Genomic DNA, 25539 nt, shown 5'->3' with positions numbered 1-25539 from the left:
GGCACCCTCGCACGCGCACACACACACACATACACACACACACACACACACACACACACACACACACACATATATATATATATATGTATATACACACATACATATATATCCTATAGAATTGGAATTTACTACATTGCAATTTTGTAATATGCTTTTTTACCCTTAATAAATGCACTGTGAACATGTTTTTAAAGGTAAGATTAAAAAGTATTTCATGTGATCAAAGAACCAAAAATCCTAGGCTCACTCTAGTGCTAGTATTCATGACTCTCCCTCTCCAATTTCATATTAAATAACCTAAAACCAGTTCTGTCACTTTTATAGGACCCTATGGGTTGGGTGACCACACACATCCGGGACGAACCTGGTTTATGCCTGTTGTCCTGGACAGTCCCAGTCTGGAAAATAAATTGGAAGGTTACCCCACCTCTGAGGTCCTCCCTTGGGACCTGAGACCCCATAAAACAACTATAATACTTAGGTGATGGGGTTTCTTTCTGCCCCAATTATCAGAGTAACTGTTATGTTCCCTCCTGAACTGAGTTCATTGGGAGTGGAATTTGGGTCCTACCTACCTGAACCCCCTTCTCTAGCCCAGAGCACAGGGTCTGCAAGAGGTAGGTTCCTCTCACCCCCCACTGGGTAAGGGGGTGTAATTCAGCCAACAGGTAACCTTGCCTAGGTAGTTAAAAGCATCAGGCAATTCCTAAACCATTCTTTTCCAAGTAAGTGGTATTAGAATAGTGTCCATGCATTTTTCCCTCCCTTCCTATTTAAAGTTCAAAAAGCCAAAGACTGTCATGCCTTCTCCTAATACTAACAGATCTCATTTACTGACCTTTTTCTACTCTGTGCCTGGCAAGGTAGCTTCACACAATCTATTTAATTCTCATAACTATCTTATATAGTGGGTATTATCATTCTCATTTTATAGATGAGAAAACTGAAACACAGAGGTCACACAGCTAATACAGGGGTGAGCAAAAGTAGGTTTAGAGTTATAATACAAATAAATCATAATAATTAATAAATACTAGTACAAGAATAAAATCTGTGTTTCATGTACTTGCAATTATAAACCTACTTTTGCCCGCCCTTGTACGTGGTTGAGGGAGGATTAGAACCCATGTCTAATCTGAGTCTTTACTCTTTCTCTCCACCATATCATGCTGGCATCCTAATTTTGCAAATGAGCAAATCAGATCCCAAAGAAAGGAGCTCAGAGTCTAGATGTCTGGCCCCAGCCTTGACTCTTATTCTCCCTCCTTTTCCTGCTCAGGTGAAGGTGCACCATACTTTCTGCAGAACTTGCCTTAACAGGTAACGGCCTGAGATCTGTAGCTAGCTTAGGTGGGAGTATTTCAAATGTTTGGCCAAAATGAAGTTGGTGGAGTATGCAGCTGAGACTAGACCACACTTTCTTGTGGCCTATGGACTCAATAGTCAATCAGCAATTCTGCACCACACAGAGGCTTCCAGACCGATAACTTCCTCCCCTCCACACCTGGAGTGTTATCTGACCTTTCCTGGAGTAGGGAGAACAGGAAGAAGGCCTCTGAGCAGCTAACACACAAGTCGCATATGCATTTTTCCCATAAGAGAGCCCTTTAGAGACCTAACTCAGAGAGATTACCAACTCTTAGTGGCAAACAGTCTTATCAAATAATAGTAAGTGATCTTTGTTTCCAGCTCTCTGCAGATTAGGAGAAGAAAACAATAAAGCTGGGGAGGAGGCTTCATAATCAAGCAGACTGATTACAATCAAGTGGTGGCCAGGCAGGGAGGGAAAAGAACAATAAAAAGCTAAAAAGAAATCCACAGAATACTGCACCTCAAAAACCCCTAAGGGCACCACTGAATTGCCCATAGGACATTAACTGCTGGACACAATAATGAACCTGAAGAAAAGTGATAGTTGGTTCAAGAAAGCAAGAAGGGTGTAATCCATTTTACAAAGAAAACACACCATTCATTCAACAAACAACACTTAATGAGCACCAATGCATGGTGGTAGCTGCTGGAGGTATACTAATGAATCAGAGTCTAATGCAAACTGGACACCAAAGCTCAAGCAAGCTTCTCCGGCTGGCAATGCTCTGTGCACGCTGTCAAGCATCGGTACTGGGGAAGCAAAGCTGTACCTGACTCCCTGAGAAAAGAGCAACTAGAAGCTCCACATTTAGTACTTTTCTAGATTGCTCTGTGTGTCTTTTCCCCGCGACTGGTTTATTTAAGTCTGTATCCTTCAACTGAAGTGAACTGTAACCGAGGAAACCAAGATGGCGGCATAGGTAAACACTGGAAATTGCTGCCTCGCACAACCACTTCAAAAATACAACTAAAAGACAAAACGGACATCATCCAGAACCACAGGAAGGCTGGCTGAGTGGAAATTCTACAACTAGAAGGAAAGAGAAAAGCACACTGAGTCTCAGAGGAGGTGCAGAAGTAAAGTGCAGAGGTACGGAGGTGCACGTGGAAAGGGCTGGCAACTGAGGACACGGTTGTCTTTTTCAATCTGGAGGGAGACACAAGCTCCCGACTGCTCTGAACTCCAGTTCTGGGCGAGTCTCTGGGGACCTAGACTCATACGGGGAGAAACTGGCCTGTCTGGCATCGGTTGGAACTCGAGGGCGGCTTTCTCTCAGAGGTGCTTGCAGCGATTACCGGGACACTGAGACGCGGGGCCTCTTAGGGTAGCACTGAGGATCAGCCATAGCTGTTTGCTCCGCCCCGTTGATTCCCTGAGACCCCGCCCCACCCAAGCTGTGAGCAGAGGCTTTTGCATATGAAAGGGCCTGGCCCTTTGCAATCTGAAAATTACCTAACAAACTGCAGCTGAGCCAGAGACCCAGAACTTCCAAAAGAAGGCCCAAGGCCCCACAGCAGCTTGCATTGCTTCACAGCTTGGCCTCATCTGGGCACCTCCAAACCCCAAAGAAGAGCAATCTGCAGATCTCTCCATCGCTCCTGCTGGGTAGCCTCAAGCAGAGGCTAAATTAGCACCTCCTTAGAGATCCAAGAGCCAGTGTACCCAGTGGTCAGAGTGGGACCATCCAGATTACAACTCCTCAGATCCATAAGGGACACACTCAGGGGGCAGACTCAGTGAGCACCAAAGCCCCACTGAAGCAAGTCTTGCTCCAGAAGGGTGTCTCCAGCACAGAAGTTCTCCCACTGTAGACACAGCTGATTCTCACAGCCAATTGGCCTGGAGGTCAATTCCTCCCAGTGATACCTACAACAATCAAGGCTTAACTACAAGAAGACTGTGCACAAAGCCCACAAAGGGGTGCACCAAGAGTGTCCACCTCAGGTAATTGGGGAGGCTGAGCCACTGGGCCCTATAGGACACCTAGCACACAAAGCCACTCTATCAACACAGGGAAGCATAAAAAAATGTGGAGACAAAGAAACAGGTCACAAATGACAGAAATGGAGGAAAGCAAACTACTGGATATAGAGTTCAAAACCACGCTTATAAGGTTTTTCAAGACTTTTCTTGAAACCACCGATAAATTTAGTGAGACCCTCAAGAAATCTAGTGAGACCCTCGAGGATATGAAAAAGGACCAACTAGAAATTAAACATACACTGACTGAAATAAAGAATATTATACAGAGTTCCAACAGCAGACTAGAGGATCGCAAGAATCAAGTCAAAGATTTGAAATACGAAGAAGCAAAAAATACCCAACCAGAAAAACAAAAAGAAAAAAGAATCCAAAAATATGAAGATAGTGTAAGGAGCCTCTGGGACAACTTCAAGCATACCAACACCCGAATTATGGGGGTGCCAGAAGAGAGAGAGCAAGATATTGAAAACCTATTTGAAGAAATAATGACAGAAAACTTCCCCTACCTGGTGAAAGAAATAGACTTACAAGTCCAGGAAGCGCAGAGAACCCCAAACAAAAGGAATCCAAAGAGGACCACACCAAGACATATCATAATTAAAATGCCAAGGGCAAAAGACAAAGAGAGAATCTTAAAAGCAGCAAGAGAAAAATAGTTAGTTACCTACAAGGGAGTACCCATACGATTGTCAGCTGATTTCTCAACAGAAACTATGCAGGCCAGAAGGGAGTGGCAAGAAATATTCAAAGTGATGAATAGTAAGAACCTACAACCAAGATTACTTATCCAGCAAAGCTATCATTCAGAATTGAAGGTCAGATAAAGAGCTTCACAGATAAGAAAAAGCTAAAGGAGTTTATCACCACCAAACCAGTATTATATGAAATGCTGAAAGGTATCCTTTAAGAAGAGGAAGAAGAAGAAAAAGGTAAAGATACAAATTATGAACAACAAATACACATCTATCAATAAGTGAATCTAAAAATCAAGTGAATTAATAATCTGATGAACAGAATAAACTGGTGAATATAATAGAATCAGAGGCATAGAAAGGGAGTGGACTGACTATTCTCAGGCAGTGGGGGGGAAAGGGGTGTGGGGGGTGCGGGAAGAGACTGGACAAAAATCATACACCTATGGATGAGGATGGGGGTAAGGGCTTCGGGTGGGGTGGGAACTGGGTGGAGGGGAGCTATGGGGGGAAAAAAGAGGAACAACTGTAATAATCTGAACAATAAAGATTTAATTTAAAAAAAAAGAGTCTAATGCAAGAATCATACCACTGAACAAATTATATAATATGTTTCACAAGTGCAATTATAGAGCCATACCTAGGGTACTTACCATAAAAAGCAGACAAATTTAGGAAACACAGCTGGATTATTCAGTTCAGAGACAAATGTCACCAGAGTGCTGACATCATAGCCCAGTGATGGTGAACCTATGACACGCATGTCAGAGGTGACACGCGAACTCATTTTTTTGGTTGATTTTTCTTTGTTAAATGGCATTTAAATGTATAAAATAAATATCAAAAATATAAATCTTTGTTTTACTATGGTTGCAAATATCAAAAAATTTCTATATGTGACACGGCACTAGAGTTAAGTTAGGGTTTTTCAAAATGCTGACACGCCGAGCTCAAAAGGTTCGCCATCACTGTCATAGCCTGACTATTAAGAAATCATAGGAGGGAATGGCAGCATCCAGGGGGTAGGCTCTGCCTCTCGGCGAGCAGGCCAATTGGTAGGGGAAGGAGAGGCAACGCTTCAAGATGCACTGCCCGACTACACCCTCAGTGCTTCGGGCCCTGGCCCAGGCTGTTCGTGCAGGGCATCCCAGTGCCCGCAGCCTCCACAGCAGTGCAGTGGCAGACACCTACAAGTACGTGAACTTGCGAGAGCCCTCGATGGACATGAAGTCAGTGACTGACCGGGCAGCTCAAACCCTTCTGTGGACTGAACTCATCCGAGGACTGAGCATGACCCTGAGCCAGCCACCATAAACTACCCCTTTGAGAAGGGCCCGCTGAGCCCACGTTTCCGTGGGGAGTATGCGCTGCGCCTATACCCGTCCGGGGAGGAGTGCTGCATCGCATGCAAGCTTTGCGAGGCTGTCTGCCCGGGCCCAGGCCATCACCATCAAGGCTGAGCCGCGAGCCAATAGCAGCCGCCGGACCACTCGCTATGACATCGACATGACCAAGTGCATCTACTGTGGCTTCTGCCAGGAGGCCTGCCCTGTGGATGCCGTTGTCGAGGGCCCCAACTTTGAGTTCTCCACGGAGACGCACGAGGAGCTGCTGTATAACAAGGAGAAGCTGCTGAACAATGGGGACAAGTGGGAGGCCGAGATCGCTGCCAACATCCAGGCTGACTACCTCTACTGGTGACACTGCCCAGCTGGCCCATGGCCCCTGCTGCCAATAAAGAAGCTCTGACCCCCACAAAAAAAAGAAAGAAAGAAAGAAATTATAGGAGGGCCCTTGCTCACCTCTGAGGTCTCATTTCTCACCATCCCTTTCTAATGTTTTTGTTTGTTTGTTTGTTTGTTTTTTTGCCTCTGAGCTTTTGCAATTACCATTCCACTGCCTGGAACATCTTCTCCTCTTCCATGCCTTCAGTTGGCTAACTCCAATTCATTTTTAGGCCTCTGATTAGAAATCAGTTCTTCTAGTGATTCTTTCCAAGTTCGAAACAGTTACTACTCCTAAGAGCTACCCAGCACCTTAGACATCTTCCGATTAAGTATTTATTACATTCTATTGCAATCACCTGTTTTCTTGACTACGTTCTCCACTAGGCAAAAAGCTCGTGAAAACAGAAGTGTGACCGTCTTCTCCACAATTGTGTCCCCAGTGCCCAGTACGGTATCTGGTCATAAATACGTGCTTGATAAATATTTGTTGAACTAGCAAATTAAATACATAATTCATAAACAAGTTCTGATGTTACCTTGTTTTGGGGATGATAATGTCAGCCAACAAGTATTTAGTGGAGGCACTAGTGCAGTGGTTCTCAACCTTCTGGCCCTTTAAATACAGTTCCTCATGTTGTGACCCAACCATAAAATTATTTTCGTTGCTACTTCATAACTGTAATGTTGCTACTGTTATGAATCGTAATGTAAATATCTGATATGCAGGATGGTCTTAGGCGACCCCTGTGAAAGGGTCGTTCAACCGCCAAAGGGGTCGCGACCCACAGGTTGAGAACCGCTGCACTAGTGTGTGGCTGTTAAATAGGTGAGCTCTGGAGCCAGACCACCTATGTTTGGATCTCAGTCCTGAATTTGCTGACTGTAATATTGGGTAACTACCTACCCTCTCTGTGCCAAGTTTCTTTATCTGTAAATGGAGATGATAACAGTACTCTCCCAGGGATACTGTAAGGGTTAAATGAGACACTATGAGTAAAGGGGCTTGGAGCAGCCCCTGGCATACAGTACCTCTCAGTAAATGTCAGCTGTTATCCTTACTGTCTAATCTTGTGCTTCCAAAGTGTATTCTCTCTGTGAAAGAGGTCCATTTGGGGAATCCTGCACACACCATTCCCCTCAGAAAGGCACAGTTCTTGGTTAAGAACCATCTGTTCAATTTGGTGTTACTCGGCAGTTCCTGGTTTTGACAGCCTCTCTCCACCTAACCCTTATTAAAATCCTGCAATGCTGGTGTTCCACAGAACACTCTTTGGAACTGAGTAATACATTAAAACCTGTAAAATATTTTCACTTATTTATTTCAGAATAATCTGTGAGGTGTAAGTTTACTCTCCCCATTTTACAAGTAAGGAACTGAAGTTGAGAAGGGCCACAATCAGCTGGTGGTCGAGCAAGGCCCGTTTCATGCTCTTATCAATAATAATCTCTCTCCCCCAATTTGTCCCACATCATCTTGCTGAAATCCCCAGCTCATTAGATTTCATATTCTTTTCTTTCAAAGGTGGAAAGTTGTGGGGAGAAGTAGGTACAGCACACACCCTCACGCACTTACCCCCTCCACTGAAGAAAAGTACGCAAATCAACGGAAGCTAAAGTGACTCATTCAAGACTGGCTCACCAGCTGGCCACCACGGTGGTATTTTGTGGCCCCGTGTTTACAGGTGGTCCTCAGCCAGTGAACCATACCCTTCCCAACAAAGACATCTACTAGCCTGTCTCCAGCACTGGGAAGATGGGCTTAGGCTCCTGCTTCCCCTCCAAGCCACAGGGAGAGTGACAAACCCTCACTTTGTTATCTTTCTGCTCTCACCTCTGACTTTTTGATGTTGCAAAGTCTATGCCTGGGTGCCATGGCAAGTATGTACCTGAGAGATACTCTGCAGGATTCCCTAGCCTCAGCAGTGCCAAGAGTCAGCAGAAGTGAAAGTAGTACCTGAAGCCCTTCATGCAGCCCTGGCCATTCCTGAGCTGAAACTGCACCCCCCCCCAAAAAAAACAAAAAAAACTAAAACCAAAACCAACCAACCAACCAACCAACCAAACCCACTACCTCCCACAATGAGAAACAGTGATTTAAGATAAAGGAGCCATGGACTCCTGACTCTTAGTTCTGCCATTTACTTTGGGTATGATACAATGGGTATGATAAGCAATAATTTGAGGAACACTAAGTATTTAAATATTATGAGAGTCAAATGTGATGATAGGCTTAAAAAACATTACCAAAACATTTACTAATGCTGCTTTCTCCCTTGGGTTAGACCAGGGGTGGGCAAACCTTTTGACTCGAGGGCCACAATGGGTTCTTAAACTGGACCGGAGGGCCGGAACAAAAGCATGGATGGAGTGTTTGTGTGAACTAATATAAATTCAAAGTAAACATCATTACATAAAAGGGTACGGTCTTTTTTTTTTTTTTAGTTTTATTCATTTCAAACGGGCCCGATCCGGCCCGAGGGCCGTAGTTTGCCCACGGCTGGGTTAGATACTAGGGACACGGAAATGACTCAGACATGGCTCGTGTCCTCGCACTGCTAAGTCTATTGGGGGAAATTTTGATAAAAGGTATATGAGGCAAGATGGGTGGTCTCCAGATAACAAAACATTTATTACTTACTGCTGCCTTGTGCAGAGGAAAGGCAACCCTAGATACAAGCCCCATTCCCTCAGCTCAGTCTCTACCCACCACTCCCAGGGGCTGTGCAATCTAATGTCATGGAGTGTCCAACAGTGTCCTGTCTTTAAAGATGTGAGCACGTCTCTTTGAGAGGGAACCTCTACAACTAATATGACAAACTCAAGAATAACCCCTTACATTTGTGCAGCATTTTACAGTTTAGTGAGTACTACAATGCAATCATTCCCTACCCTCATGACAATCTAGGGCAGATGGGTCAAGTTCTATTCTCTATTGAGCAAGAGATAGAGGTAAAGAAGTTAGGCGGCCTGCCCAACTCGCACTGCTAGTGGGTGGTGAACTAGGACTAGACCTCAAACCTACCTGGCTCCGTCCTCCATACTGCATAGTTTCTGCAATTGTCCACAAAGTCAAACCTCACATAACCTAGGGTCACCTAAGCTGGCTTGAAGCTAAGGGACTAAGCTAAATTCTTGAGTCTTGAGTATCTACAAGGTGTTTTGTATCTACAACCACATTAAATCCTTACTACAACCTGAGAGATGGCCATCCTACTGTCCACATTGCAGGCTGCTTCCTCAACCTCTGTGGGCACTGTCAGCTCTGCATGTTGCATTTGTCATCAGCCAGAGGATGGGGCAAGAGGGAGATTCCCTGTGTTGGGTCAACATGAGACCATCCTTGGAGAGTGTAAGGCCTAGACAGCCTGCTTTCCTCTCCAAATTCTACCTGTTATTTAAAGCCCAATTCAAGGCCTCCTCTTCCAGGAAGTCCTCTCCCCCCAGCACTGCCCTGGATAACTGTCACGTTAATTATGTGTACTCATCTACCAGTTAATTATATATTATCTTACAACACCCCTTGTAATATTTTATTGTGTTAAAATTTTCCCTTCTGTTCTGACTCCCCACTTAGAACAAAACTCCCCTAGGCTCCTCATTGATGACAGTAACTAGCACAACATTTTTTGTATGTACTTCAGACAGCATCACTTCAGTTTTTCATGCAGCTTGAGACTTCATTCATCTACCTGCCCATAGGCACACCACCCATGGCACCGCAATACAGAAAGTGCTATGAGAGGTATGCATGCACAGGGTCTGATGGCAGCACAGATGGCACACGTGTCATGTGGCTTGGGGAGGAATCTCCCAGGAGAACTGTTCTAAGGATGAAGGGGAGCTTGACAGGTGGCGAGGGGAAGAAAGGCATTCCAGGACAGGAAGTATCATTTGCAAAGACCAGAGGGTAAAGACTGTATTGCCTGTTCATTCATCCAAGAAACTGGAAGTCCTTCGGTGAGCCTGGAATGCTGAGTGAAGGTGGGTGGAGCAGTAGGCAGAGATGAGGTTGCCCAGGAAGGCAGAGGCCTGATCTTGAGAGGGGTTCGGACTCTATCTGGAAAGCTATGGGCATACAATTGTTTTTGTTAACAAATTAAGCAACATGGGGAACAACAAGAACAATAAACCAGGAGACAAGAGAACTGGGTTTAAAAATGGCTTTCACTAACTTGATATGTGTCCCAATCCCTCTGTGGTCCCCTATTTTTAAAATGGAGTTTTTCTACATCAATGTTTCTCAAACTTTTGTGGGACCCAGCTGATGTGGCTCAGGGGTTGAGCATTGACCTATGAACCAGAAGGTCATGGTTCAATTCCTGGTCAGAGCACATGCCCAGGTAGTGGGCTCAGTCCCCAGTGTGGGGAATGCAGGAGGCAGCCGATCAAAAATTCTCTCTCATTGATGTTTCTATCTCTCTCCCCCTCTCCCTTCCACTCTGAAATCAACAAAAATATATTAAAAAACAAACACAACCACCTGGGTAACTTGTAACAAAACACTGAATCTTGGGCCCCCACTTCAACAATTTAGATTCAGCAGGCAGCACCTGGGAATACACATTTTAAAAAGCCCATTGTGTTGTTCCCCCAAGACTCTAATGTTCTGTGAAGAACACTAAACAGATGTAAGACTGGCCAAACCTGCCTGATCCTGCTCTAAGAAAGCAAAGGACGTCTGGGCATCAGAACATTCTTCCCAAGCCCCATGTTTACAAAGTTAGACCCAAGCTCCCAGGACACCAAGCCTTGCGATGAGACCTCCAATATCTCACTTATTAGCTCATCTCCCTCCAAAAATCCCAGGTGGAATTAGGTCCTTCTACACAATACACTGTAGTCTGTTTCCTCATTCATCCACTAAACATTTTATTAAGTACTTTGTACAGGCTGGGCCATGGGGACAGAGAATGGGCTCTACCCTCAAGAGCATGTAAACGCTACAAATAGTATAAAATAATCTTTCTTTTATAAAGTATCTCTGAAAGGAAAGAATTCAGAATTTCGAGTCAGAGAGACATGGATTCTAATCCTGATGACTCTGGAAAATTACTCCATCCCTCTGGGCCTCAAATTTCTTATTGGTAAAATCAGGACATTAGTATCTATTAATTGGGTTGCTGTGAAAATTAGAAACGATGGACTATAGTGAGGGAAACAGGAAGTAATTGGCACCTAGGAAATGGCAATTTTCAAATTAATGTATCTCTCCTGTCCTGGAACCCATAATATCCACATTCTTCTGTTTGACTTTCAGAAGCTTCTCATTCCTGGTCCCAGTTAATTTCTCAATATAGACTTTCAATTCCTCCCCTCCTGCTGGTTGAGGCTCCCAAAAGAGGACTGTGGTGATCCTTCAGTGAATCCTCAGTGGGCAGCACTGTGTTATTAGAAAGAGCAGAGAGGTCACAGTCAGCCCGCCTGGGAAGCAAAACTCACCAACTGTGTGACTCTGATCAAAATCCTTAACATCTGTGAGACTTTGTTTCCTCACCAGCAAAATAAATAATATCACCGACCTAATAAGATTCGATGATAAACCCAATTAAGAAATGCACACAGGATCTGAGTAGATATTTTTCCAAAGGTATTTTTGGAAAATACAAATGGCCAAAAAAAACCACACATAACCCACAAAAAGAAGCCCAACATCATTAGCCAACAGGGAAATGCAATTCAAAACCACAATATACCATTTCACATCCTTTAGGGTGGCTAAAGTAAAAAACACAGGCAATAACAGGTAATGGTAAGGATGCAGAGAAACTGGATTCCTCATACATGGCTGGTGGGAATGTAAAATATTGCAGCCACTTTGGAAAACAGTCTGGCAGTTCCTCAAAAGGTTAAACACAGACTTACTATATGACCCAGCAATTCTACTCCCAGATATAACGCACACCCCCCAAATGAAAACATTATGTCCACACAAAAACTTGTACACAAACATTCATAATAGCATTATTCGTAATAGCCAAAAGTAGAAACAACCCAGATGTCCCTCGATTGATGAATGGATAAATAAAATGTGGCATAGCCATTAATGGAATATTATTTGACTATGGAAAAGGAATAAAGTACTAATACATGCCACAACATTTTTTCTTTGCTGTTAATCCTCACCTGAGGATATTTTTCCATTGATTTTTAAAGGGAGTGGGAGGGAGAGAGAAAGAGAGAGAAACATCCATGTCAGAGAGACACATTGATTGGCTGCCTCCCGCACACGCCTGATCAGGGCCACGGATTGAGCCTGCAACTGAGAAACATGCCCTTCACCAGAATTGAACCTGGAACTCTCTAGTCTACAGGCCGATGCTCTATCCACTGAGCCAGGTTGGCTAGGGCATGTGCTATAACATTGCTGGACCTTGAACACATGCTAAAGAAAGAAGCCAGTCACAAAAGAACACATGTTGTATGATTCCATTTATATGAAATGTCCAAAGCAGGCAAATCTATGGAGACAGAAAGTAGATTAGTTAGTGATTGTCAAGTTCTAGGGAAGTTGAGAGATAAAATGGGGAATGATTAATAATGGGTATGGGATTTATTTATGGGGTAATGAAAATGTTCTAAAACTAATTGTGGTGATAGCTGCACGACTCTTGTGAATATACTATAAACCACTGCATTATACACTTTAAGTGACTGAATTGTATAGCATGTGAATTAAATTTCAATAAAGCTGTTACATGAAAAAATGTATATAAGGAACTCAGAAAATTACTTGGCATGTAGTAAGGACTCAATAAATGGTAATATATTTATTATTGTGCCCTTCCCTCTTCCTGATGCCACTCTAACTCTGGCCAGAATCACCACTAACACTAACACTGTAGAACAGTGATTCCCAAAATGGGCGCTACCGCCCCCTGGTGGGCACTGCAGCGATCCAGGGGGGCGGTGATGGCCACAGGTGCATTTGTTTTAACTTTTTTTGTATTACCTTTCTATTCTGAGTTCAATAAATAGTTTCATAATTTCAAACTTCAATGTTTCTAATTTACACCTTTCTTTACTATATTTTACGAAAAAGGTAGAAACATTAATACATATATCTTTCTGTTTAATTGCTATTAAAATTTTAAAAAAATTAATTTCCAGGGGGCGCTGAGTAATATTTTTTCTGGAAAGGGGACGGTAGGCCAAATAAGTTTGGGAACCACTGCTGTAGAATATGGCAGGCTCACTGCAGGAAGCACATTTCATACTCAGCAGAAGGTCACGGGTGAGTCCTGAAGGCTAATATCCCAAGGACTAAGAGTCTTCCTCCAATACCCATATGGCCTGAATTTATTAAACACTTATTATGTGACAGGTATTGTGCTAGGAACTTCACAACTATTTTCCTCACAAGAACCATACATGTCATTATTCCTATTAATGAAGAAACCAGGACTTGGAGAGGTTATGCAGCTTGTCTCATGTCACATCAGTAGTTAATGACAGAGCTGGTCTGTTCAACCCAAGGCTTGTACTCTTTTTTCTATATGGTTTCACTATTCCTTCCTTTTATTTATCTATGTTTTACCCATCATTTACAATTCAAGCAGCCTTACTTTTACTGATCTCCCTCTTCTGTATACATCCAGGTAATGTATAGTCTACATCAAATTAGTTAACATTTTCTTTTACATAGTCTTAAGTGTTCTCAGATTGCTTCACGTGTATACTCTTGAACATGGCAGGTGCTCAATAAATACTTTAGTGAATGGTTATTAAGCTGTCTCCCCAAGCAGAAAACAGGTTCTGGAAGGATAGATACTGTGTCTTACAGATCTCCTTATCCTTCATACAGAGAAGGCACGTGTGGTCAACTAGGCTGGCCTATGGCTGGAAGACCAGACCTTGCTTGAAAATGGTTCTTACAGACACCATGCTCTCTTGCCAATGGACTGGAAGGTTTCTCCTTAAGAAGAGGACGCTGCTCACTTCATTATTACCTCATCATAATGTAGCATGGGAGGTGGCACACTATGATAAGGTAATAATGAGGTGGCATAGTAGGAGCTCAGAAAAGATTTGATGAGTTGAAGAGAAGACTGGCTCAACACTTACTCCAGTGGAGATACAAGTACAGCCTTTCCATAAGAACCCCAAGCCTGTCTTCTCTCATTCCCATAAAAGGGAAGGAGGAGAGCAGAAGACTGACCTAGAATTTTAACGGATAGGCTGTTGACCCTGTCTGTGGTCCTGGAATCCTCACTGACCCAGAACCCTCCTTTGACCACAGACGTAGGTGGAGCTTTCCAGAACCCATGTTTCACCTTCACACCATCAAATTCAAAGATGTTCAAATTTCTAATTGTCTTACAATTGCAATTTTATAGTTTGTTTGAATCAGGATCTAAATCAGATTCTATTATTGCTATTGATATGTCTCAGAGATAGTAAAAATATGCCCTGGCCAGTGTGGCTCAGAAAAGTCGTGGGTTTTATTCCCAGTCTGGGCACATACACAGGTAGTAGGTTTGATCCCTGGGGGTGTGTACGAGAGGTAACTGATCAATGTGTCTCTCTCACATCAATGTTTCTCTCCCTCTCTCTCTCTTCTCCCTCCCTCCCTCCCTCCCTCCCTCCCTCCCTCCCTCCCTCCTTGCCTCCCTTTTACTCTCTCTAAAAATCAATGAAAAGCAATTTCACTGTATTATCACCTCCCCAATGCTCCACCCTGGAAGGAATGGAGCATGGACCTATTAACCAGGAGGTCACAGTTTGATTCCTGGTCACATGCCTGGGTTGCAGGCTCAACCCCCAGTAAGGGGCGTGTGGGAGGCAGCCGATCAATGATTCTCTCATCATTGATGTTTCTATCTCTCTCTCCCTTCGGTCACAGTTTGATTCCTGGTCAGGGCACATGCCTGGGTTGCAGGCTCAACCCCCAGTAAGGGGCGTGTGGGAGGCAGCCGATCAATGATTCTCTCATCATTGATGTTTCTATCTCTCTCTCCCTTCCTCTTGAAAAAACAAAACAAACAAACACACTCACATACACATATATATATGGGAGGTGGGGGGAAGTGGATGGGGAGTATAGCGGAAACAACATTGGCCATGTGCTAATTGTTGAAGGGAACTGATGGTACATGGGAATTCTTTTATACCATTCTGACTACGTTTTTAAAAATCCAAAGATAAGGCAAAGTGTTACTCCATTAACTATAGACCCATCAACACTCCATTTGAGCCTCTTCTACTTCCCATCTCTCCTAACAGAGAGGTAACATGCTAGAATTGCCTTTGATATGTCCTATAATTACTCTAAGCTCACATTCTCCTCACTATCCCTGCTCCAGACCCCCCCCCCCCCCCCCCATCCAAAGCAGTATTATTTCCGCTGCAGGGATCCTCTAGGCAGGGCTGGCAACAAGAGGAAGGAGCCTGCTCTCTTTGCCTCTTAGCCAGCTCTGTTACTTGGTTGGCCAAACTAGGTCCCTCTGCGCTTCCTTCTCTACACCTGCTTACCTCTCCTTCTGCCTTTTCTTCAAGATGTTAAAAACTTACAATAAAAAACAAATACAAAATGCTGTAATTAATAGCCAATTCCAAGCCAACCCAGCATCTTTACTAATAAACCTCAACACTTGCAAAAAGAACAATAAATTCTGTCCCTCTCTGGTTCTGAGGTGGTCTCTTTTATACACTGTGTGTGTGTGTGTGTGTGTGTATGTATGTGGTAAGTGTGTCTACATATATATTTATTTTCCTTTATTTCCCATCCAGGGAGGGGCAGAATAATGAACTGCGTGCGTCAGGGAAGATGAATCTGAGATACTAGGGAGCAGTGCAGTAAAAAGATTAAAGTGTTATTATTGTTGGGTTTTTTTCCCCCATGGTCCATTGTGACAGCTCGACCGTCATCTGTAAAAAATGTCTCAGCGAGAGATAATCATCGGAAACTCAATAAAGCGTCAGGGGGAGCCTCAGCCCCCATCAATCATTGGGTGCCTGGAAAATTTCAGCCCTCTGTCTCCCTTCCTGCTATCCATATAAATGTCTCTAATATATTTTGTGTGGTGTGTGGGACCCATCCTTGATTTGGAACTTTTGATGAAAAAATATTTATACACAAAATATGTAAATCAGTTAAAAATCACAAGACTAGTTCTTTGCTACCCCATCCCACGTTTTCTTATTTTTATAAATGCATCAAATTTATTCTTTTTAATAAAACATGTCAACTAGTCTATTTCCCTCTCCTAGTCAAATATACAGGTTTGGAGGGCTAGAAGGATGAACACAATTAACCTACTCACTGATACACTTAATCTTGTAGTTGGCCAAAAGGCCTGATGGATTGACAGTGTTCATCTTGGTGACTCTCTAGTGGACAGCACTGCTGAGAAATGACATGTAGAACCATGGCCCTGGAGGTGCAACAAGGCTATGACAATGATGAGGAAGAGTCAGGGACATTATAAAAAATAATAACTTGCCCAAACAGCTTTTGGCCTGGCAGATACCCAAGCTTTGGACAAGCCGGAGGTTCTGAGTTGACTACCAATGGGGGGTGGGGGGGGGGCGGGGGAGAACAGACTGATATGGTTGCTGGAGACAAGAGCAGGAGACAGTTCTGCTGATGTTTGACATTATCTTTGGGCCTCAGTGTCCTTTGGCGCCTACATCATAGGGTTGTAGCACGTAGTATTACTAAATGTTGCTGCTGCTGCTAAAGCTATCACCAACAGCGTCACTGTATTATCACCTCCCCAATGCTCCACCCTGGAAGGAATCAGTTCCCATGGTGCCCTATCCTATAGGACCTCCAAGGCTCCTCTCTATCTAAAGGACACAAAGTCTAAGCATTTGATCTGGTCCCAGTTTACTAACTGCTCATTACTCCCTAAAATGAATCTTTTGCTGTGCGGATGCTTCACCCTAACAAGTTCACTTGCTGGCCTGAAACAATTTTTCTGTTTCCTGCCTTTGAATGTTTTGGACATCCACACCTCTTCTCTGGTCACACCCAACTGCACCCACCTGCAGGCCCTCCATAAAACCTTCTTATACTTCAAGGCTCAAATACCATTTTATTTTCTTGACTGCTTCAGCCAGAGATTGTCTTCTCTAAATTCTAGTCGTTCTTGTTATCTGTACCTCTGACTGAATCCTTGCTGAATGTCTTGGTCATGTCATTAATCTTAATTATTGTTAATCACTGTTCTAGCTAGCACCTTACATTTGCATGATACCTTGTATTTTCTCAAATTCTTTCATAAGTACTTCAATTTGATCTTTACAATAAACCTGTGGTATAGGAAATATTCTCTATAGATGAGATAATCAAGGTTCAGATGGATAAAGAGAATTACCCAAGGTCACACAGTCAGGTGATGAACAGCCATTCCTTGGACTCTAAATAATGTTGGCCTCTTTCTGAATAATAGGTTGTTACCACTGAAAAGCATTTGGAAGGCTGTGCCAAAGACTCTGAAGTTCTCATGAAGTTCCATGAGTGTATGATAAGGATAATGATGATGATGTAAAAACAGAAATTTACAATGATTCCTTCTATGCTCTGGTTTTAGGCTAGGCATAAATATACTATCTCTAACTTTCCCAACAACCTTTATTTTACAAATAAGGGGACAGAGCCTCTGAGAGGTGCAGAAAATTGCTCCAGGTTCGCAGCTATTGTGTTCTATACGCCCATAATACAAGGCATAAGCATAGAGCCTCTCTAGGAGTGAAGCTTAAGTGGCAAAATAAGGTCTCTTCCAGGGAAGAGAAGGTACAGATGAGTTTTTAAAGCTTTTCAAGCACAAGGCCACAATTAACATCTGTAGCCTAGCTCGTACTACTCAAAGAGTGGGGGCTTGTTAGAAATGCAAAACCTCAGGTCCCACCCCAGACCTACTAAATCAGAATTTCTGGGCGTTGGGCCCAGGAATCTCTTTTAACAAGCTCTCTAGATGACTCTTATTTTCTTGGAAGCCTTATTACTCCCATCTGAGTTTGTACTCTCCCAGGGTGTACATTTTCTCTACTGTGACTGAGTAGGGCTGGGCACGCAGTGGGTGCTAGGTGGTTAACTTAATACTAAATAGATGAGCTAGAATGAGACCATTCCTTGGCATGTTCTGAGACGGGGAGAAATATTAGAGAGCAGTTCCATTACCGCCAGTGGGGACTCCTAGCCATCTCCTGTATTCCAGGGCACTTGTCCACTGGTTTGTGATGCTCCAGCTTGCACCGTCCTGTCCCCCATCTAAAGACACAGAGATGGGAGGTCAGCCACAGCAGGTGAGGACCTCCAGCCCCTGGAGCTGTGGGAAGGAGGCCACCTGGGCTGATAGGGATGACTATGGCAGGTCCAGCCTGGAAAGCCAGGCCCTCTAGCCCAGAAGGGCCCTATGCCAACCCAGTTTCTGTACAACTCATCTTTATTCAGCTGCCACTTGAAGCTGAGAAGAGAATCTGATTTATAGTCTGCTCTGGCCACGTTTCTGCCGTGTTTTATTGTTTTAATTGTACATATTGTACATATGAGAGGCACTCAGAGTGCTCGCTTGCATTTCTGACAGCCCCAGACATCCAATGTTTATAACAGTTACTTACAAGCAGCCAGCGGCATCCCTGGCTGGGCGACTTGTTTTCTGTTACCACTAATTTACTGCCTCGTCTACCTGAGGATTGCGGTCCACCACCCATCAGCCAGCCACAAGTGGAACTCTCTTGAAGTGGGGCTCAGGCACTGAGTGGAATGAGGCCAAGATCAAGGAATGAGTTGGTAAAGCAGCAGCTGTGATCTCCATGCTCCCCTCCACGTGTCCTCTCTGTGTGCCTTTGCTCAAGCTGTGTCACCTGCTTAGAATCTTCTTTTTTCCCCTCCTCATCACCTTCCAAAGCTCAGGTCAAATCCCACTACTTTTAAGTACATTACTTGCTCTGAAGGTGAGCCTACAGTTTCTAAAATCCTAAAGTCACATGGCTGACATGGACCTTGGAGGCCATATAACCCAGGATGGTCTTAGGCGACCCCTGTGAAAGGGTCGTTCAACCCCCGAAGGGGTCGCAACCCACAGGTTGAGAACCGCTGCTCTACAGAATCCCTGATGGATAGACATCTAGCCTCTGTCAGTGCCCCCTTGAGTGGTGAGCTGCTCAGTACCTCTAAGGCAGGTACTGAGCCTGCAGTACACTGAGCCAAAACCTACCTCCATAAAGAAATTCTTCATTAAAGGTCGCTATGCTTTATATGTGATTATTTCTAGTCATCCTAACAACCCTACAACATAGGTATTGTTATCCCTATGATACAAATGAGAAAACTGAAATTCTCTCGCTGAAGATCACATAGCTAGGGACAGCTTAGATGACTGCCTGGCACCAAAGCCCGACCTTTCTCCAGAACACCATTGTGCCTCTGAATATGCCACTTTAAGGGCTGGAGAAAGGAACAAAATAGTCAGGCCAACAAGATTTCTATGCCAAACAGTTCTGCATTGCCTAGACCAGCAAACCTACCCAGAAATATGAACACTGACAGGGTGGAAGATACTGTGATGTGCCTAGCTGAGCAGGCTCCTTATTAAAGAGCAATGGCCATATGTAAAACAGAAGCATTTCACAAGGAATGGGGCAATCAGTTACAAAGTCTCAGCAAAGAGAGCACGAGTTTCTTTTCTCTCCAGGCTATACCAATTCTGGACAGGCAGAACAGATATAGAGCCTCTTTGAGAGAATATAAGACAACTTCTCCAATGCCCTTTGGTCCCCTTATCTGGGGACCAAATATCTTTCCTCTTCACACCTTAAATGCTGGTCCCCTGAGTGACGGACTTCTTTCCTTGGGCAGTTTCAATCACATCTATTGTTTTAACTCTCCAGCAAATGCCGGTGACTCCTAAATCCCTATCTTCTGCCAGACTTCTCCTCTAAACTCCAGATCCATACATCCAACTATTTACCCAAATCAGAAGTTGAGGTGTCACCATGGAGGCTTCCTTTTCCATCAATTCCCACATTCTACCGAGAACTCAAGCTCCTCCTAATATTTTTCTAAAATCTATTTTTCCATTCCCAAAGATCACTTTTAGAAATCCCCAGAAATGATAGGTGCATTTTGGGGGAGAGGAGCTTAGCATCTCATCTGATTCTCAAAGGGGTTCATCATCCCATAAAGGTCAAGAGTCACTGCTAATCTCTCTCCTCCAATTATTCATCACCTATCTAGTCAGGATGGCCCATCTAAAATGCAAATGTAAACTGAGCATGCATATAAGCATAACTAATGGACATAAGACACTGGGGGGTAAGGGAGGGTAGGGATGTGTCAAGGGCGGGGGGGGGGAAAAAAAAGGACACTTATGTAATACCCTTTGTAATACTTTAAGCGAAAAATAAAAAAATATTAAAAAAAAAAAAAAGAGTCACTGCTAATCTCTCTCCTCCAATTATTCATCACCTATCTAGTCAGGATGGCCCATCTAAAATGCAAATGTAAACTGAGCATAACCTGCTTAAAATCCTTTGATGGCAGAAAACAGTATGAGCTTCTTAGAACTGCCTTACAAAATCCTTCCCATGTGGAACCCCAATTTCCTCTCCACTCTTACTTCTTGCTATTCTTCTCAGCAATGTGACAGAGGAATCTACCTGCTGTCACTCACCCATCCCATGTCTCTGCATATGTTGCTCCTTCTGCCTGGCAGGTTCATCCCTCTTAGTCTGCCTGGCAACTTTCGACTCATCCTTAAGGCCAATTCAAAGTCACTTACCCTGTGACACTTCCCAGACACCAGCCTGCTGTGAGGTAGAACTTATCTCTACCTATATCAGCGCTACCTACATCCTGTGTACATCTACCTTTGCATTTACCACTCTGCACTGTGGTGCCTTGTTTATAAGTCTGTCTTACTTGACTGCGAGCACTACTGAGGGGCTAGACCATGTAAATTCATTTTTGTATTCCCAGCATTTGGCAGAGTGCCTGATACTCAGTAAATGCATGCTGGATTACAAATAAATAAAACTAATAAGCAATTACAACTGTAGAACACTTTACAATTCACACATCACATATTTATCTCTTGATCTGCACAATATGATATGATAGACAAGGGATATATTATTGGGTTTTAGGGAGGTCTTGCCAAGGTCACAAATTACAACTTAACCACCTCCCTTTAGCACTGAGCACAGGTTGAGGCCCACAGAAATATCATTTAGAAATTTGATGGACTCTGGTACTGTCTCTATGCTCCAATAGTGAAGGACTGTCCATCTTTCTTGAGCATGTGACCTTCCTGTGAATTTGCCTAGACACACTCTGGGCAAGGGGCTTGCACCTCTTGTTCTACTCTACCCTCTCCCACATTCCCATAAGTCAGGTAACTGCCTGTGAAAAGGTCAGTCCCATCTGAAGAAAAGAGAAAAGAGGATTCATTTGTTTCTGTCTATTTCATCAAAGAGAATGACCAAAAGCTGGGTATAGTGCTTGCATACAGTAGGCAACCAATAAATATTGGTTAAATGGATGAAAGAATAAAATGGAAAAAGGAGAGGAAAATATGGCTAAGAAGGAACTAAAGGCCTTGAGATGATTTGAAAGGACTATCACTCCATAGAGTCCATGAATTTGGATAGCAGAACACATCCAAACTGACATGCCAGGGAAAATCAGCTGAGCGGCCAGAAAACTGTGGTAGGCAAGGGTAGTCTGGAATTTTTTTTAAAAGTGCACAGAGGGGTCAATCTTGTAAGCTACAGAATAATGAGCTTATCAATGATTCCTGACAAAATTTCTAGAGTGTATTTTTTTTAAAAACAGTTCTTAAACACTTAAGTACCAGTATGGGTTCCCTAAGGAGGAGACCAGACATTGCCAGAATTACCTAACATCCTCCTGAGAAAGGGTTCCTGGGCAAGAAATATGACAATTGCCAAACATATTTTTATTTTAGCAAGAAATCTGAGAAAATCTCTTGAAAATTTTGTGGACATGATAGAGAAATGAAGCTAGAAAAAAATAAAGTTTGGAAGATTTATAGTTGTGAATGTCAAATGATGCTTCAAATTTGTCCTGACCAAGTGCTCTAGGGTTCTATACTTGAATATAGTCCTTATAAACATTTTAATCAAAGACTAGCATGTAAAGTACATGATGGCAGGGATCCTAACTCAAGTGCCTAAAACAGTGCCTGCTAGATAGACATGTAATTAATAAAAAATTTTCAGTGGATTGAGTGTCATCCACGCACCAAGGGGTCACTGGTTCATTCCGTCAGGGCAAATGCACGGGTTGTGAGCTTGATCCCTGGTGGGGAGTATGCAGGAGGCAGCTGATAGATGTTTCTATATCTCTCTTTCTCTCCCTTCCTCTCTTTAAAATCAATAAAAACATATTTTTAAAAAAATTTAAACTATTTTTGAATGAATAAATAAGTCCATAGAAAGCCTATTCACTAGGCCCTGGCCAGGTGGCTCAGTTGATTGGAACATCATCCCATACACCAAAAACGTTGTGGGTTTGATTACCCGTCAGGTCACATACCTAGAATGTGGGTTTGATCCCCAGTCAGGACACGTATGGTCAGGGAGTGTACAGGAGGCAACAACCGATGTGTGTCTCTCTCTCCCTCTCTCAATGAAATAAATAAAAACATATCCTTGGGTGAGGATTAAAAAAATTTTTTTAAAGGAAGCCTATTCACTAATTTTGTAGGTCATACAAAATAAGCTAAGATACTTAATTTTTTTTAGCTTTATTTCATGATAGTTATAATAGCCTTTCCCAATATTTTTGTTGTCTGTCTGTCTATCTATCTATCTATCTATCTATCTATCTATCTACCTACCTACCTACCTACCTAGAATGTAGGCTGGCTAACATATAAGAGCTGAAAAGGTACAGGAGTTTGACAAAAAAAAAGAGAAAGAAAGAAAGGAAGGAAGGAAGGAAGGAAGGAAGGAAGGAAGGAAGGAAGGAAGGAAAGAAAGAAGTAAGCATTGTTCTAGGCACTATTGAGTTAAACAGGATCCCTGCCATCATGTATTTTATATGCTAGTCTTTGATTCAAATAGAAAGAGGGAAAGGAGGGAAGAAGGGGATGGAGGAAAAGAGGAAGGAAGGAGAAAATACCTAGAACAGGTATACTACAGCCTATGGGGCAAATCCAGCCTGTTGCCTATTTTTGTAAATAAAGTTTTATTGGAACATATCTATGCAAATTCAATTGTGCATTGTCTATGGCTGCTTCTGCACCACAATGAAGAGCTCACAAAGCTTAAAATGTTTACTATCTGGCTTTTTGCAGAAAAAGTTTGCTGACCACTGATCTACAATATTGATTGTAGTACCAACCAGGACAGAACTATAAAGCACAAAGGTACAAAACGAAGACAGAGGGTGGAAATCATGCTACAGCAGAAGTTGGAATAGATGGCTTCACAGCTCTGATATTCTATGAAATAAAAAATGCTTACTGAGCTCTGCTGGGATCCTGAGAACATGTGAGAAGGCACTCAAATAATCCCTTCCCTTCTTCCTGGCCCTCCCTCTCAGCAAATGCTCCTCCTTGCTTTTTGGTAAGAGCACCCGAACAGAAGACAGAACTAAAGCAGGCAGCAAAGCTGTGTCTGAGTGAGAAGACAGCCATAAGTGGAGTCCCCTCATATCAAACTGCAACTGTAGGGCAAGTTTGGCACTCATGAAATTCTCCTCTGCTTGAAACATAAAGTGAAGATAATTCCTCCAGTTCAGTGGGGATTCCAAAGAGGCATAGGTCACGGTCTACACATGGAACTGTCAGCTGAGGAGGAAAGAAAATACATGGGCAGATGAGAGTTCAAAAACCATACAAAAGGCCAAGATTTAAAGAATATTCAAAAGAGCAGCTGAGAGCAGGCTGCAATTATTTCCAAGGACAGGAAAGGCTCTGTGAAGGAACTAGCTGCAGAATGGAGTTTGACAGAAGTAGTGGCATTACAGAAGAGAAGAGGTGGGGAAGGGCGACTTCACACTTCATCTGGGCAGCAATGCTCTGATGCTCTTGACATTCCCCTCATGCTGCCAATTTGAGGAACACCCACATCAGCTCTGACATCTCTTGCTCCCCTTGGCTGAAACCTCCCTCCAGGTCAATGTTCTGATCCTTAGGCAGTCAGCATGGATATCTGTCCTCCTGGCATCACTGCCAACCTTAAAGCAGCCACTTGCTCAGCTGCCCTGTTGCTAGAAACTGAGAGGAATTTCAGCCTCTGCGAGTGGTCCACGGTAATGGCCAGGCAGTGGGGGACAGTCTAGACAAGCAAAAACTCAAATGTAAAATATTCATTTCTGACTGCAGCCAAAGCAACCTGCCATTTTCTCGACCCCACTTTGGAAGAACTACTCACCAGAGACAACACAGACTGACTTGCCCAGGTACCCTCCAATAGACACGTGACCAAGCCCTGGTACAGGTGCACACTGCTGCTTTCTTCTGAAGAAGTCCAAACAACCACCTACACAACACTCCAGGCAGACACTGATGACTACCCCATTCTATAAGCATAGGCATCAAGGCACAGAGAAGGTCCACTATTTGTCCTGGGTCACACAGTAAGTTGAGGGGCCACTCCCCTCTGGGGGATTATATTTTACATACGGGAGAAGGAAAAAAAGCAGTATTCACAGTAGTAATGAAGGATTTCTGAGGCTGAGGAAACAAGTAAGGCTGCTTTCTAGTTCTGGGAGAGGGAAAGTTTACAGGAAATAGAGGAGGAACAAATCCACATTCCATGCAGTTGCCTTAATTATTTTATAGAAAACTGCTCCACTGTCCTCTCATCTGAGGTTCCACAGGCTGAGGTGCTTTTGGGAAAATAGCAGTGGAAGGTTCCCCTCACCCCCAACCCATTCATGAAGTTAGGCCTCTAATTTATTCCCCAAGACTTCTTAAGTGACATAAATGATAGAGCCCAAAGGGGCTGTGATAGCCATCTGTTCCAAGATTTTTGGGTTCTCCATGAGTTTCCAGAGGATAAGGCACTTGCAGCCCCTCTCTGAGTTGCTGGTAGAGCTGGCACAGAGCAAGGTTGCTTGGAAGCCACAGGGAGGAGAGTGCTCAGAACAGCAGAGTAGCCCGCCCTTACCTTCCAAAGAATGGATTCCCTGCTCCTTGGCAGTCTTGTAAACACTGCTGAAATTGTCTCCAAGGTTTGGGTCAGCACCAGCAGCAAGCAGGACCTGCACCACACTAGAAGAAATCAGAAAGACACAGTGTCAAAAGCAGGAAAGACCCAGGAAGTATGATTTTGAAGCATGTTTGAGGATTAGATTTTGCCTAATGAATGACACAGTGGAAAGAACATGAACTCTGCAAGTGTCAAAGGCAGAATTAGAAAAGTTGGCCCTGAAACTTACTAGCTGAGAGGCTCTGGACAAGTTATTTAACACCTCTCTAAGGCTCAGTTTCCACAACTATAAAAGACAAAGTGTTTATTCAACATTACTTATCCAATGCTATGTTCTAGTCACTGTTCCAGGTGCTAGGCCAGTGATGGCGAACCTATGACACGCGTGTCAGAGGTGACACGCGAACTCATTTTTTTGGTTGATTTTTCTTTGTTAAATGGCAGTTAAATATATAAAATAAATATCAAAAATATAAATCTTTGTTTTACTATGGTTGCAAATATCAAAAAATTTCTATATGTGACACAGCACCAGAGTTAAGTTAGGGTTTTTCAAAATGCTGACACGCCGAGCTCAAAAGGTTCGCCATCACTGTGCTAGGCTAATGCTGGCTCACTTATTTGCTGAATGGCTGAATGAATT

The 25539-nt window shown here is 43.3% G+C and overlaps 1 protein-coding gene and 1 pseudogene across 4 annotated transcripts in view; one reads left to right on the top strand and one right to left on the bottom strand.

The window, feature by feature from the left end:
- The window catches only part of CLPB (ClpB homolog, mitochondrial AAA ATPase chaperonin), a 146941-nt gene that overhangs the window by 69652 nt on the left and 51750 nt on the right, over nt 1-25539 (bottom strand). For 2 of the 3 annotated variants that reach the window (XM_023758750.1, XM_023758751.1), the window contains exons 4-5: nt 24855-24958; nt 17896-17985 (exon numbers count right to left, since the gene is read on the bottom strand). In XM_023758750.1, coding sequence (XP_023614518.1) covers nt 17896-17985; nt 24855-24958 — 194 coding nt within the window. The remainder of the gene's footprint in view (nt 1-17895; nt 17986-24854; nt 24959-25539) is intronic. The other variant, XM_006094486.2, reaches the window with a different exon arrangement.
- LOC102440198 lies at nt 5103-5780 on the top strand (annotated as a pseudogene). The gene has a single exon (XR_330206.3). The product of XR_330206.3 is annotated as an NADH dehydrogenase [ubiquinone] iron-sulfur protein 8, mitochondrial pseudogene (transcript).

This window comes from Myotis lucifugus, unplaced genomic scaffold (assembly GCF_000147115.1).
Source record: "Myotis lucifugus unplaced genomic scaffold, Myoluc2.0 scaffold_138, whole genome shotgun sequence".
In the NCBI taxonomy this organism is placed as follows: domain Eukaryota; kingdom Metazoa; phylum Chordata; class Mammalia; order Chiroptera; family Vespertilionidae; genus Myotis; species Myotis lucifugus.
This window is presented reverse-complemented; position numbering and strand designations above follow the sequence as displayed.